General features: G+C 43.5%; 1 protein-coding gene across 5 annotated transcripts in view; it reads right to left on the bottom strand.

The window, feature by feature from the left end:
* The window catches only part of PARVG (parvin gamma), a 45,986-nt gene that overhangs the window by 11,041 nt on the left and 20,962 nt on the right, over window positions 1–13,983 (bottom strand). For all 5 annotated transcript variants that reach the window (XM_019515758.1, XM_019515755.1, XM_019515754.1 and 2 more), the window contains 7 exons: window positions 10,240–10,380; window positions 9,772–9,887; window positions 8,856–8,911; window positions 7,886–7,908; window positions 4,145–4,206; window positions 3,979–4,047; window positions 1,673–1,774 (listed from right to left, as the gene is read on the bottom strand). In XM_019515758.1, coding sequence (XP_019371303.1) covers window positions 1,673–1,774; window positions 3,979–4,047; window positions 4,145–4,206; window positions 7,886–7,908; window positions 8,856–8,911; window positions 9,772–9,887; window positions 10,240–10,380 — 569 coding nt within the window. The remainder of the gene's footprint in view (window positions 1–1,672; window positions 1,775–3,978; window positions 4,048–4,144; window positions 4,207–7,885; window positions 7,909–8,855; window positions 8,912–9,771; window positions 9,888–10,239; window positions 10,381–13,983) is intronic.

The following is a 13,983-nucleotide window of genomic DNA, read 5'->3' as shown; positions in this document are numbered from 1 at the left end:
CCTTCCCCCAGTCCCTGCAACCCCAAAATGAGCTGCTTGTGGGAGGGGAGGGAGGAGGGAAGGGGTGTAGAGGGGCAAATCAAGGCCCCTGTGGTGAGGGAGGAGTGGGACTTGTCCCAACAAGTGCTGCCCAGTCAAAGCAGGGCACGTGCAGGATGGAGCTGTGGCTGATCTGCAGGGTGTGGGGAGCGGGGGGTGGCTCCCAACACTGTGCACACCCTGGGAGGGCATGGTTGGGGGGCATGTGTCTCCAGGTCTGCATGGGGCAAGGCAGGGGGGGCTGCAGCTGTGGACTGGAGCCAGGGCTGCGCCAGGCTCTTCCTGGTGGGGGGCTGAGCTAGGCTGTGCTGCTCGGGGTGGGTGGTGGCAGCACTGGGAGAGGGATTGTGGGGGGCTGCAGCCACCCCAAAATTTGCTGTAGCCCCCACAACTCCTCTCCCAGCACTGCCACCACCTGCCTTGAGTGCAGCCCCAACCCAACCACCCACCTGTCATGTGCTGGGAAGAGCCTGGCACAACATTGGCCCCAGCCCACAGCTGCAGCCCACCCTGCCCATGCCCCACACTGATCCAGGGGCACACCTACCCATGCCCTCCTGGGGTGTACACAGCAGCAGGAGCTTCCCCACCTCCTTGCACCCCCAGATGAGCCACAGCTCCATCCCATGCCCACCCTGCCTCAGCTGGGTAGTGCCTGCACCAGCCCCTACCCCAGGCCCCACTCCCTCCCTCACCACCTTGATCTGCCCTCCACCCCTGTCCCTTTCCTTGCTGCCTACATGCTGCATTGTAGCTGCACACATGCATGGGGCATTTATCAGCCAAATTATCGGCCACCTCAGGCCAATTTCCACTACACTCAATTTTCTTCATATTGTTGCCAATCCAATATCAGACCAATGTATTGGTACACCTCTAATAAAAAGCAGATATTTCAGGAAAGGTGCTCATGAGAGAAGGTGCTCATCACAGAAGGCAGGAGAGCATGTGCTGCATGTTTGTACAGATGGCATCTACACTGGGGTAACAAACCAACACAATTTTACCCATTTTCTCTCAAGGTAACGCTACACTGGACTTGAGTAAGTTACACTGGTATAGATGTTTATGCTATGTGTCCATTTTTGGTTTACACTCAATGTAAACACATCATCTATCCCAGACCAGGGTTCTCAGCTTGGCTAACAGGTTCAATGAACCGATATTAGGAAAATCACTTAGTGCAGATAGGGATATGACTTTAGCTCATGTCTATAGCACAGCTCTGGAAGCATGCAATAGGCTTTGTATAGGCTCAGCACTATTGTTTCAGTTCTGTGAGCAAGTGGGAGATTCAGTTTCTAGGGCTGTCAATCTAACATTGCTTTCATATTCACACTCACACAGGACACATCTTTGTATTTACCCTGTTAATCTTACAATAGCTTGCATTTTGTAGGGTCATAGCAGGTTTCAGTACAGCCTTTAAGAAGGGTATCTCTGTCAGCTTTCAAATCAATTTATATAGCATGAATCTCCTGTTTGCTGACAAGCCTGCTATCCAGAAAACATTTCTATGCATGTATAACATTATATACATCAGTAGAACCAGTATTTTCAATTATTCTATTCACTAGCATAAAGAAGCAAGTGCATAAGTTGTTTGCAGGTTAAGTACATAAAAATAACTTACCTTTTCTGTTTCAGAACTTGGGTTTAGGAAGAAATCCCTTAAATTCAAGAAAAAACCTTGAAGTTGTCCAATTAACAAGAGTAAGATGACACCATCTGCAAACTATAATAAATAATACATAAAGATGTATATTATATTAAACTGGCCTTCAACAGTTCCTGAATTAAAAGATACTGTATATACCTGAGTCCAAGATAACTTCAAATTTAAGACAACCCCCAATAATGAGACTCTATACATAGACAATTTATAAATTTGTTATAATTTTTCTATGAATAGAATCTAATTATCGGAGGGTCATCTTAAATTTGTCCCCCCACTAACACCACAGCAGTGGGGCAGGAAGTGAGGGGACAGGTGGTAGGGGCATCAAGTGACCTGAACCCTGCCCCTCCATCACTTCCCCCCCGCCATGTGGGTTCCCACCCCTGTGTCTGCATCCCCTATTGGCTACCCTGGCTGCCACCTACCCCACCTCCCAGTTGGCCCAAACTGCTGCCTGCCTCCTGCATTGCCTGCTCCTCTGCCACTGCTCCATTGGATTCAGAGCTAAAGCCAGAGCCAGGGCCAGGACTGGGGCAAGAGCCACTGCTGATGCAACTACTTCTACCTGGTTGGGTAGACAGCAGAGCCAGCATGTGCTCTGTGCCCTGTGCCAGAACAGACTGAAGCTAGAGCCAAGATGGATGGTATGTGGCAGTGAGGCAGAGGCAGCAGTGGGTTGGTGGTGACAAGAGGTGGTGGGAGGAGCAGAAGCTACAGCGGGGGAAGCAGGGGCTATGGTTCCAACTCGGACTCTGAGCCTAGGGGTGGAGCTGGAGCTGCAGCTGCTGCTTGTCCTTCCCCTTCCCCTCCCACCGCCCATGCTTGTACTCAGATTCAAGACAAAGGCCTTTTTCCGCCCCCATACTGAGTGGAAGAAAAAACCTTGCCTCGTTTTTGATAAATACAGTAAATGCTATTCCACAGAAAAACACTAATATGGATTAGTAATTAAAAATATCATAATTTAGTTCTTAGAGCCCTTATTTATACAGTATTAGACCCCTTATTTTTACTTGACAGTAATCCTTCCAGAACTTCCATTCCTATTACTCACCCCCATCAGGAAAAGTCAACAGAATTATAATGGCTTATGCTTCAGTCTTCAGCCTTCAGCACAAATCACTGGAATTATCATCACATCAGTGTGTTTAATTTATTAAACAAAGTGCTAGTTGTGGCCTACACTGCTCTAAAATCTTTGCATGTGCATACAGAGGAAGAAAAACAAAAAACACAAGAAATCCCCTCACCTTAATTTATCTCAATGTATTAATTCTGTACTCCAGAGAGCACAAGCCTGTTCCTTCTATGTGCACTCAACATGGCTAGTCACACCAAAGGAAATGGGGTAAAGGAGGCACAGCTACAATTCCATCTCTTTTCACTGACACAAGCACACTGGACCCATCCACACTGATAGTGTGATGTAAACTTCTCACATATGAATTTCCAAAAACTGTGGCCTAGAATTGAATAAATGGCTAGTAATTTTGGATAGGCTAAATTGTGGGGGCTCAACCTCAGGTACTTTAAAGAAGCCTGATTTTCAGATTACGGTTGATCAACCCTCTATAAAATATAAGCCTCCTTACCACATCTCAAGTAGGGCACCCCTAAATCCCTAGTCACTACTGACAATAGGCCTACTGGGCACCTATACATGTGCCCAATGCCTGCTAATTCTAATTAGAATGCATCAGAGTTAATTGAATCTTCTGAAGCCTGCTAATTAGGATGCTCCAGCAGCCTCAGTGTCACATGTATTCAGGAGCCCCAGGCTTCAAAATGGCAGCAAGGGTGCTTTGACTAATGCTGTTTCACTGAGCTTTAGTTAAAGCACCTCTGCCACCATTTTGAAGCATGGGATGCTGAATACACGAGATGCTGCAGGCACTTTAATTAGAATGGCTCCGAAGAGCTGCTGTAATTAAAGCACCCTCCTCCCTCAAGGAGCACGTAGAAAGATGCCTGTTATTTCCAAAGTAACTCAATAGAAGCTGCAGGGGTTCAAACACCTTTGAAAAGCAGACCCTGTATCCCTGAAACAAGTGTACTGTATTCAATACCATACACTCATTTTCAATTGCTTAGCATATGAGCTGTAAAAAATGCTACAAGACTGAAGTTTGATATGCTTTACCTCAGGCTAGGAATGATTTTATGTATTTTTTGGCAAGGTTAAAAATACAGGAATTTTGGAGGTGATGGGAAATACTAACATAACTGACAGGCAAGTTAACATACAGCAAAAAGTACGTTACCTGATTTTCAAAATCTTTCACATTTAATCCTAATTTTCCAATATGCTTGTTGACAAATTGCAAAAATACCTAAAGAAGGAAAGGGAAGAGAGAAAAAAAATGTCAGCGAAGTCATAAATTATATCTTACAGTGTAAATGTGAGCGTGCATTTAAAATACAAGTTACCTCCTTTACAGCTTCCAATTTGTCAGGAGCATGGGTGAATAATTCATCAAAAGCATCAGTATCTAGGCAAAATATTTCACAAATGTTATTAGAGATTATTTGGAATAGCTACCAGTCAAGTGGTTAAGGGAGGTTGAAGCAGTTGTTTCACGCTACTAAAAGGAAAAAGCACCTTGCCTCTGCATTCAGTAGAGAAGATGGATCTTCACTTCTCTGTACTTGGAATCTTATGTCAAAAAAAGTAGTTTGTTTTAGTCATCTCCCCTAATTTTAAAATGCATAGGCTGTTGTGATTTGTCTGTCACCAGCCTGAGGCAGTAGGAAAGGTGAAGGAAATTCTGTGCTTTTTATGGTTCTTCTGAGCTTCATACCCATGAACAAGTGTGACAAAAAAAAACAGCAAAGAGAACTCTACATCACTGGGCTCTTCCATACCTCAAATTTTGATTGCCATCAATGAGACTTTCTACAAAAACTGAGGGGAGAGAATGGCCCCAACTTGAGTGTTAAAAATATCTGCCCATAGATGAAGATTAATCAATTTTACAGTACAAAAAGACCAGCAGGTATGTCTATATTGTTTCTGTAGAACTCTTAAGAGCTTCACCAAGCAGTGTGGCCCTGCCCATCCATGCCAAACCTAGAAATAAGGCCCTGAGAAGACCTCCTCACCATCAATGTCAAGGTCTCAGTCTCCATTGTGCTTTAAAGCTGTAGTGAGAGGAGCCCCCAAGCTGACTTCACTGCATCATTTCTGGGTTTGGAGCACATGGACTGAAAGTGGGTAAGTAGGGACACATTTCCTGGCAACATTCTTAAGAGCACTGCGGAACTTCCTGTTCTAACCATATAGTTTGATGTTCTGCATCACCCAGGCCATGGAACATCTCCAGTAATTTCTAACAGAATTATATAAGAGGGTTTAAACATTTCAGGGTATGGCAGTGCACCTTTGGGTGCCTGCCACTTTAAGGGCACAGTCAGGCAGTTAGCAGGTGCCTGATGGTGGCAGCCATTGTCAGAACCAGGTATATAAAGGCTGCAGTTTGCTGCTATCAGCCCAGGCAGAAATATTGCCTGGCTGAGCTACAGCAGGAACACATGGAGGTACGGGCAAGAGCTTATGGAGATGGCTAGGAGGCTCCTAGTCCTGGGCATGACCTAAAACTACATTCTGCCATGGATGGGTGGCCTGGTGGGGCTCCTAGTAGTGTGGGAGCCCCCAAGAAATGCCAGGCCAGTTTCCACCCCAGTGAAAGGTGGGTTGGGGCACCTTAACCCCAGCCCCCACAATTTGGTGGGTACAAGGGCCAGGCACAGCTATGGCCACCTGAGCCCTAGGGGGTGGAAGACCCCAGAAGAGGAGTGGGGCCAGGCACGGCTGCAGCCACGTGAACCTGCAGGAGAGGAAGATCCCAGAGGCCCCTTGTCAGGTCCATATAACTATCCCTGGAGAGAGAGGGCAATTGTGAAGGCCCTGAGACGGCAGGGATGTAGGTGGCTCCACACAGAGTAGGGTTGAATGGGAGTAGGCCTGAAGGGCCGACTGTGAGGGAGCTGAGTAGGGCCAAATTAGGAGTAAGCCTGAAGGGCAGCGCAAGGGCCAGCCACATGGGTAGTTGAGTGTGAGGATGATGAGAAGACCCCAGGGTGGGGGGTGGTATAGAGGCCCTAGAGTGGGCATAGTAGGAACCCCATGTGTGGGGAGTAGGCCAAGGTATGTTTTCAGATGCCTGAGACCATAGCTGGGGCTAAGGCCGAATAGGGGGCTCAGCCAGGAAGCTAGGGGTGAATCCTGATTCTGGTAAATCCTCTGCTGAGAGGAGGCTGAGTGTGGGTCCAAAATTACAGCAAGGGAGAGCACAATGACTTCCTGCTCCAGGGAGGGAGGGAGAGTCCCTGTGAGACACAGGAGCACCGGTTGTGGTGTGAGGGAACATCATTTGTGTGCGTGTCATCTGTGAGGCTTGGGATGCAGTGCTTGGTTGGAGCTGCATATATAGGTCCAGGAGAACAGAGCCAAAGGGCAGCCTCCCACCTAATTAAGACACCAATTATTAAACAACAAGGTGTGGCAGGAAAGAGATGTGGGCAGTTAGTCCAGAAACAGGTGGGCGGGCTAACTTCTGACCAGCCCTATGTAGACTCCCTGTTACACAGGGGAAAATGGAAATGCTTTTAAATGCTAGTGAATTCTTACTCTCGTTTTCTGACCAGGTCTAATGGGAATCTTGTACTTCTTCCCTTCATGACCTTACAACAACATTAATTTGATCCAAGATGAACAAAGCCAAGGGCATTATGCCAGCATAACTACAAGGAATGTCTGGCTTCTGTGGTATGGGAAGCAAGTCCAGCTTTGTTTAGGAAAGAATACCAATTAGAATTACCAGCTCTGCTAGATCAAATGGCTCCAGTGTTGAATGAGCTCCATTGGGTTTCATTTTCCCTGTTGTTGGTGCAGTATTGTTATGAAACTAATAAAAACTACAGCAAATCAATTGTATGGCTACATCTAAAGCCTGCACCATTCTTGCAAGCTAGAGTACACTCTTCTGAAGCAAACCTTTGCAATAGTACAGTTCTTTCCTTATTTAAGCAAGATGCATTAAAAAACAAAGGCGTTATCTTCCAGAGTGATTTCAAGGTTTATTCCTATGACAGATTAACCCATGGAAACAGATAATTTTTCTCACTTTTGGCTAATGCTTCTGTTTAGATTGAAGATCACTTAATGGAGTAAGTGATAAATAAATATAGATGTATCACGGAAACCGCTTCATCCAATCACAGATATATAAGCATTAATAAGAGCTGAGCATAAAAGTGTTGAAACAACCTAATCTTTTCTTTGGGAAGGAAATGTACCCATTTTACAGAGGACCAGGCCAGCACATAAAATGCAAGTCCTCAAAATAGAGCTAACAGGGTGCCTAGGCCTTTTTTTGCTCTCTGCAGATAGGTTAAATTTAAACTGAAGTGTTCTGCTGGTACAATCTGTTTTAGATTGACTTGCTTATTAAAAGGTAGGTTGTCAGGCACTAGCAAAATTTCAGAACACTGCTTTGCAAACTATAGAAATGAGACCTGAATGCATCTGGCACCAAGTCAGAGGCTCAGTTCTGCAGCCCTGATGCAGACACATATGGCACTTTTACACATGCTCCAGGGGTAAGAGTTGGGGCGGGGGAAGCTTTAATTAGAGTGGTTCTGAGAGCTGCTCTAAGTAGAGCATTGTAGTGTCTTATGTATTAGTGTCCCCATGATTCAAAATGGCAATGGGGGTGCTTGAAATAAAGTTTGTTTAATGAGCTTTAGTTCAAGCACCCCTGCCGCCATTTTGAAGTGTGGAGATGCTACTCCATGAGACATGGAAGCTGGCTGGACTGTGGTAATTACCACGCAGTAATTACCAGGTAATTATAGCACGTTGGAGCAGCCCAACAGTACGGCTACAGGCACCCATAGTTCAGAGTGATGAATGGTATTCATCTCCCTTTATCTCACCAATGCTTCGTCTCCTTTGTTGAAACTTCTAATAGCCAAAATGGATTAGGTTCTTCTGTGGCATAAATCAAGTTGAACCACATTGGGCCCAACTTTGGTCTCCTGCTAATATTAACATCGCAGTCATTAATATCCACTGGGATTAGTATCACGATACATCAGGACAACTGCAATCAGAATTGAGTGTCTATAGAATGTAGTAGAACCACTAAATTTTGTCATAAGAAAACTTACTTGACTGATCTTCTAAAGTCTCCCTATAGATAAAATAAAAAAAGAGAGCATGAGGGGGGAAAAGATAAAACATGCAGCAAAGCTAATCCTATTCATAAGCAAAGCATATCTGTGCCACAAGGCATCCTGTGAAGTAGCTGATACAGTACAAAACCTCACCAGCTGTATGCCAGAGATAGCTTTCCAATAGGCATTTTTAAAGTACACCGTGTATGTGTATTCTTGGAAGAATATAAGGTTTTATTTGGCACACAGAGCAATAAACATTTATTTTATAAGCACAAATCATAATACACTTCTCCAACAAGCTGGTCCTGATATTAGAATTTAAAGATGTACTGACATGAAAGATAATAATAGTTTGATGGAACTATAAGAGGGAAAACTGTTTCCAGTTCTTGGAAAATTCTCCATATTTTCTTAATATTAAAATTGTTTCCCATTGTAAGCTTAGGTAATAATCAAAGGATCTCACAGACTAAGCAAGCTTAAAAATTATTTTCTTTAATTCCATATGAAAAAATGCCTAATGTTGGTAATGTAATAATAATGCTAATAAATTCATAATAGAAGTAAACCAGGTTTGGTTTATGCTGTTGCAGTTTTAATCTTGGATATATAAACCTAAAAACCTTGGCTTACAAATATGATGACATTTTTTAGATCTTTCTAAGAAAAATTAAAACCTAGTAAGGACTCTACAAAATGAATAAGTGCTTTTGCTTCATGCAATAATTCTGTCAGAATAGGGTTTCCTAAGCCTAACAAATACTGATACAAATTATTTTACAGATTGTAACTGAACAGCAATCAGACAAGTACTACTGTTATTCTTTTGGATAACTTCAGTTTAATGTTTAGGTTTTTTCTGATTGGTTAAGATGTTATGTTTTTAAATAACCTCCATGATGCTTTTGGCAATAAATGAAGAGATCATGTAAACCCTTTCTAATTGTACATCCCTGCTTACTTGCAATCTGTGATATATTCCACAGCATTTTCCGTCTTTAGGCCTTTCGCTGTACGCTGTTAAACAAAAGCGAATACAGAAGAATTATATTTAACCACTGTGGTGAAGCAAGGAAACCTGACCTTGATGACTTCCATGAAAGGCTGATCATCATCAATGAAGTGTGTAAAATATTCACAAATGTCATCCTGACTTAGGAGCCTAAGCTCCATTTTCAAATATGACACTGGGTGCATCTACACATACATAAATGCACTTTTCCTAATGTGCATTAAATGTAGTACCTCCAATGTGAGGTACTAAAATGTGCATGAGGCTGCCCTAATGTGCAGTACCAAAATGCACATTTTTAAAATTATGCTCACTACACAGTAGCTTATTTTACTGTGCATTAGTGTAATTGCACAGTTCTTTATATGACATTTTAATGCACAGTAAAATAGGCTACTGCACATAAAAGTGCACGTGTAGACACGTCAGCTTACTTTCAAACAGATTTGGATGCTAAATCACTCAAGAACATTTGAACTGTTACCCCTAAAATTCCAAATCCTACACAGGTGAAGGGGATGAGTCTGTAAATTCAGAAATTACTCAGAGCCATCACTAAGAGCTGTCTTGCTTCATTCAGATTCTGGGTTCTAAACTGATCAGTAATGAATGACACTTTTGTCATCCTCTTTGTTGAAGTTTTGGAATGCTTGCAACCTGTTAAGCTACTTGCAGTTTTTGCATCTTTTCCCAGTAGTGTAACTGAAGGAGGGGATGGGGGATGATGATGACAACAGTCCCAGCAGAATGCCTTTGTGAGGGAGGTGGAGATGGCTGCTCTACATGTAGTTATATTTTTTAAATAAGCTTAATCTTGCAAGGGGTCTCTGTGGCCTAGAGTAGCAAATATAAAAGACAAAATTACCTCAATTGTTACTACTTCCACATGAATATTTGGAGGGATAGCCAGATCAGGCTGAAAGTGCTTTGCTATGGCAATCAGAAGATGCAATGTGCTCACTAAGTCCTTCTTCAAAATAGCTATTCAAATAAAGAGAAGATCTCATAAATAATTTGCAAGCTCATTACAACCTCACAGTAATACTTTACATCCTTGTTGTGCCCACTGCCTGAGAACATACAAGTATTCCAGATACTGAGCCTCCACATACTGTCACAAAGCAGGTGTATTAGTCCCATTTTATAGCTTGGGAAGTGAAAGATGAGTGACCTGCTCTGTGTCAAATCTGCACCTCAGCTAGGACCTGAACCCAATTCTCCTGATTCCAATTCCAGCATCTTTCCTTTAGCAGCACCTTCCTAGTTCAGTAAGATCACAGAACATAGAATAATCTTGTGAGAGAATTTCCTTCCATTTTACATCCATACATACAATCAGTACTCCATTTCAGCTGGCTCTCCTCTAGCTGCAAACACTTGGTCACAGCTTCTAGAATCACAGTAAGTTTCTGTCTCTGCTTGTTTTCTGTCAGTGCAATCTTCTCAACGTCTAGGTTGAGAGATCCTAGCTTTTCTGTGTGAGAGAGGAAAGAAGAGGAAGATTGTGTTTTAGCAACAACCTGAAAACAATGCAAATATCACAACAGATGTACCAAAAGAGCTTACAGCCTGGACATGCAAACATTCTTATGCTGATGTAGTAACCTATGTGTTTTCTACACCAATGGAATTAGATCAGAATCCTCAGTGGGCAGGTGTGCAACTAACCTAGGGCAACTACAAGCAGTAAGTAGCTATTAGAAGACTTCACTGTTAGATGGCAACAAAGGCATAACAGGGTGGCTCCAAGGCCTTCACAGCAGCTGCCTACAGCTATGTTTGTGCCCCACACAAAGGCAGCATGTAGGCTACTGCCCTGGGTACCTCCCTTCAAATATACTGCTAGGTAGCAGGAGAACAGAGAAAATCCAGTTTGCATAAGCAAACAGCTTTTCTGGGATATGCTGCAGATAGATAACATTAGGGTGACCATATGTCCCAGTTTGCCAAGGACAGTCCTGGATTTCAAAGGCTGGTCCCGGCTGGTTGGTAAAAATAAAAGACAGGAATCCCAGAATCCCTTATTTAGAGGGTGTTTGAACTCTCCTGCTTCCCAGTAAATGAATCTAAAAACCAGGCCACAAGCTAGGCTTTACTCCAAAACTTTTCCAGATTACCTTTGGAAGCTGGCTAGACTCTTGGGGTAAGAGGGTACTCCTCCTTCTCTGTCTTACTTTCAGCATGTATGAATGCAGGGCAGTGCTATTTAACCACTGGGGGAATAGAATCCCAAACTGTATATAAGTGCTGCAAGCTCCAGTTACACAGCTGTATGCATACCATTTAGGACTAGGTATAGACATTACACTTTTACCAGTATAAGTGATCAGAAACCAGTCTATACCCATAACAGAACATAAGTTTGGCATACATAGTCTTGTTTAAAAATATGTTGGAACCCGTTCTAAGATTTGCCTCCCCCTGACCACCAAAGGGCAAATGTGCATTCTGTTCACTACCAATTGAAACTATGCCACTTACAGAAAACCACGTAACTTGGATCGTTTCCACCTTGGGCTTTTTAAAGTACCTAGCCTAGGGGCTCAAAGCAAAATAGGATTTTGTCCCACGTATCATCCATGTACACCACTGCAAATAGATCATGAGTCCAGGCACTTGATTTAAGCAATCAGTGAAACTAAACACACATAGATATACAATTGCTTGCTATAATTGTTTTTGCACAGATATAATCTTCACTCATGCACAGCCTCACTTAGGTCACTACACTTTGCCCAGGAGTCTGATTTCAAGAGTATAGCCACAGACTGCCACATGAGTTACAGCAGCTCCACCTTCAGATTTGCCAAGAGTAGCTGGAGTATTCCAGGGAGCATTTTTTTCCTGCCAATTTCTTTGCTAAGCCTGTAGCTCCTTATATGCAGGGAGAAATGTTGTCCCTGGATATAGTATCACCTTTCCAAATTGCAAAAGAAAACTCATTCTATTGAGACAGACCTTTTTAGGAGATGTTAGCAGTCAGCAGCTGCACAAGCCCCAGGGCAGACAAAAGAGAGTGAAAGACAAGGTAATGACAGCAGTAACATTATTGAGGGAGTGGTAGGCCCCTAGGTCCAGAGTGGGCACTTTTTAGAGACCCTACATCCTCAGGTATAAGAAAGAGATGTCGGTTCATTGAAGTGAATAGTTACACTGATTTACACCAGCTGAGGTTACAGCTTGAGCAAGACTTTAAATGTTTTGTTTGGTGGGGGTTTTTTTAAATAACACTACCATCACCCACAGATAAAAATGTGTAGTTGCAATCTTATTTCCATCTGAGGTTTCTGGTAATATTGTAGCAAAACCCCCCGTTTTTCTTTTCTTTTCTTTCTTTTTTTTTTTTTTAATGCATTCCCTCCCCTTCCCCAACCATTTCTGACTTTTTCTCTCCCTCTCTATTCCCTATAGGTAAGTATAAGTGAGCTAAGACATAGGATAAGCTTCAGCATTTTATTTTGGTAGCAAGTTGTATTTGTTTTGTTTTTTCTCCTTCTTTATATTGCATCATTATTATGTTTATATTAATTTTTACTGTTCTATATTACTGTTTTACTGGTACTATATGATTTAGGCCTACATATGTAAGTTAGCATAAGTCATGTCAAGTTTCCATTTTGTTTGTCAAGTCTTCATCTTTTCCCCATGCCCTGTTGTGTAACCTATGACTCAGACCGACCCCTCCTATGTAACTTGGTTCCCAGATGAATGGGGATGAATGCGAGTGCTTGAGAGACAATGGCAGTACGTCTAAAAAATAGCTCCTTCTGAATGACCGAACCATCAACACCAATACCTGGACCAAGGACCCAGCCATTGGAACCACCCTCAGCATTCAAAAAACAAAAGATGAGGCAACCCACCATTGTGCCAAGGCTGCACATGCCCAGTAAGAACACATGGAACCCTCTGGAACAGGACTGACCTTGCCTGGACAGGCCCTCCCCATAGGAGATCACAGGTAGTCTGCCCCATAAAAGAGGTAGTGAAGACTGACTCCTTGGGATGCCCTCTCCATCTGCACCAGCACCATACTACACCACCTCTCCATCCAGAGGCCCTGCCAGCAACCCCCCTCTGGACAACACCTACTGGGCAAAGACCCCTTTCCAGCCTGGATAAGTAGTTATCACCCTGTACCCCCTCTTCAACCAAGGACTTGGACTCTGTTTCTCTTCTCTACCTGGACTCCAACCCTTCCACTGAGTCTCTTTCTCCTTCTGCCATTGAGAGAGAGAGAAATGTGTGTGTGTGTGTACCAATAACTTCATGGGGCTGTGTAGCATGTTGTCCATTTAATAAAACTGTTATTTGGACCCCTAAGTTGAGTTTTGCTTTACTACGGTTCCTGCTGTGCTCCAATCCTGCTCCTCCTCCCTCTAACTTCTGTCTCATTTCTGCCTCTCCTGCTCCTGGCTTGCCGCCACCTCCAACACCTGTCCTGAGCTCCTCTCTGCCTGCAAACCCCCTGTTTCTTTGCCACTGTCTTAACCCCACTGCCTTTTCCCTGGATCTCTGCCACTGCTATTGCTTTGTCTCCAATGCCTTTTCCCCTGAGCTCCCAGGTTTCTGCCTCAGTTTCTTTCCTGGCTGTCTCCTCCTTGCCACTGGCTTTTTTCCCTTGCACTAGTGACCTTGAGTAACCCTGGGGCCACTTGATCTTACATAAACCCAAGCCTCAGTTCCTCAGCCAGCTTCTCTCTAGACCACCGGTTCTAATCCTGGTTCTGGCAACTTTCACTCCCTACACTTTAACACTCTCCCTCTCTCACCTTAACCTTTTCCCAAGTATCCCAGGTACCTCAAATACACACACACGTACCGTACCATCCAAGCTAGGAACGTGTGTGTGTGTGTGTACATATACATATACATATATATACACACACACACACACACACACACACACATACATATTGTGTGCATGATATACAAATTAGTAATCTGTGTATGTGTACTGAGTATATGGGTATTGACAATTGATTTTTCTCCAACTTTTGGTGTGTATAGTGTGTAGGTGCTTGAATTGGTGATAGGTATGCAAGTGCCTGAGCTGGGGGGGGGGGGGGGGGGGGCA

Source organism: Gavialis gangeticus, unplaced genomic scaffold, assembly GCF_001723915.1.
Source record: "Gavialis gangeticus isolate Ggan-Ray unplaced genomic scaffold, GavGan_comp1, whole genome shotgun sequence".
In the NCBI taxonomy this organism is placed as follows: Eukaryota; Metazoa; Chordata; order Crocodylia; family Gavialidae; genus Gavialis; species Gavialis gangeticus.
Note: the sequence above shows the minus strand (reverse complement) of the source record. Positions and strands in the feature narration are given on the sequence as shown.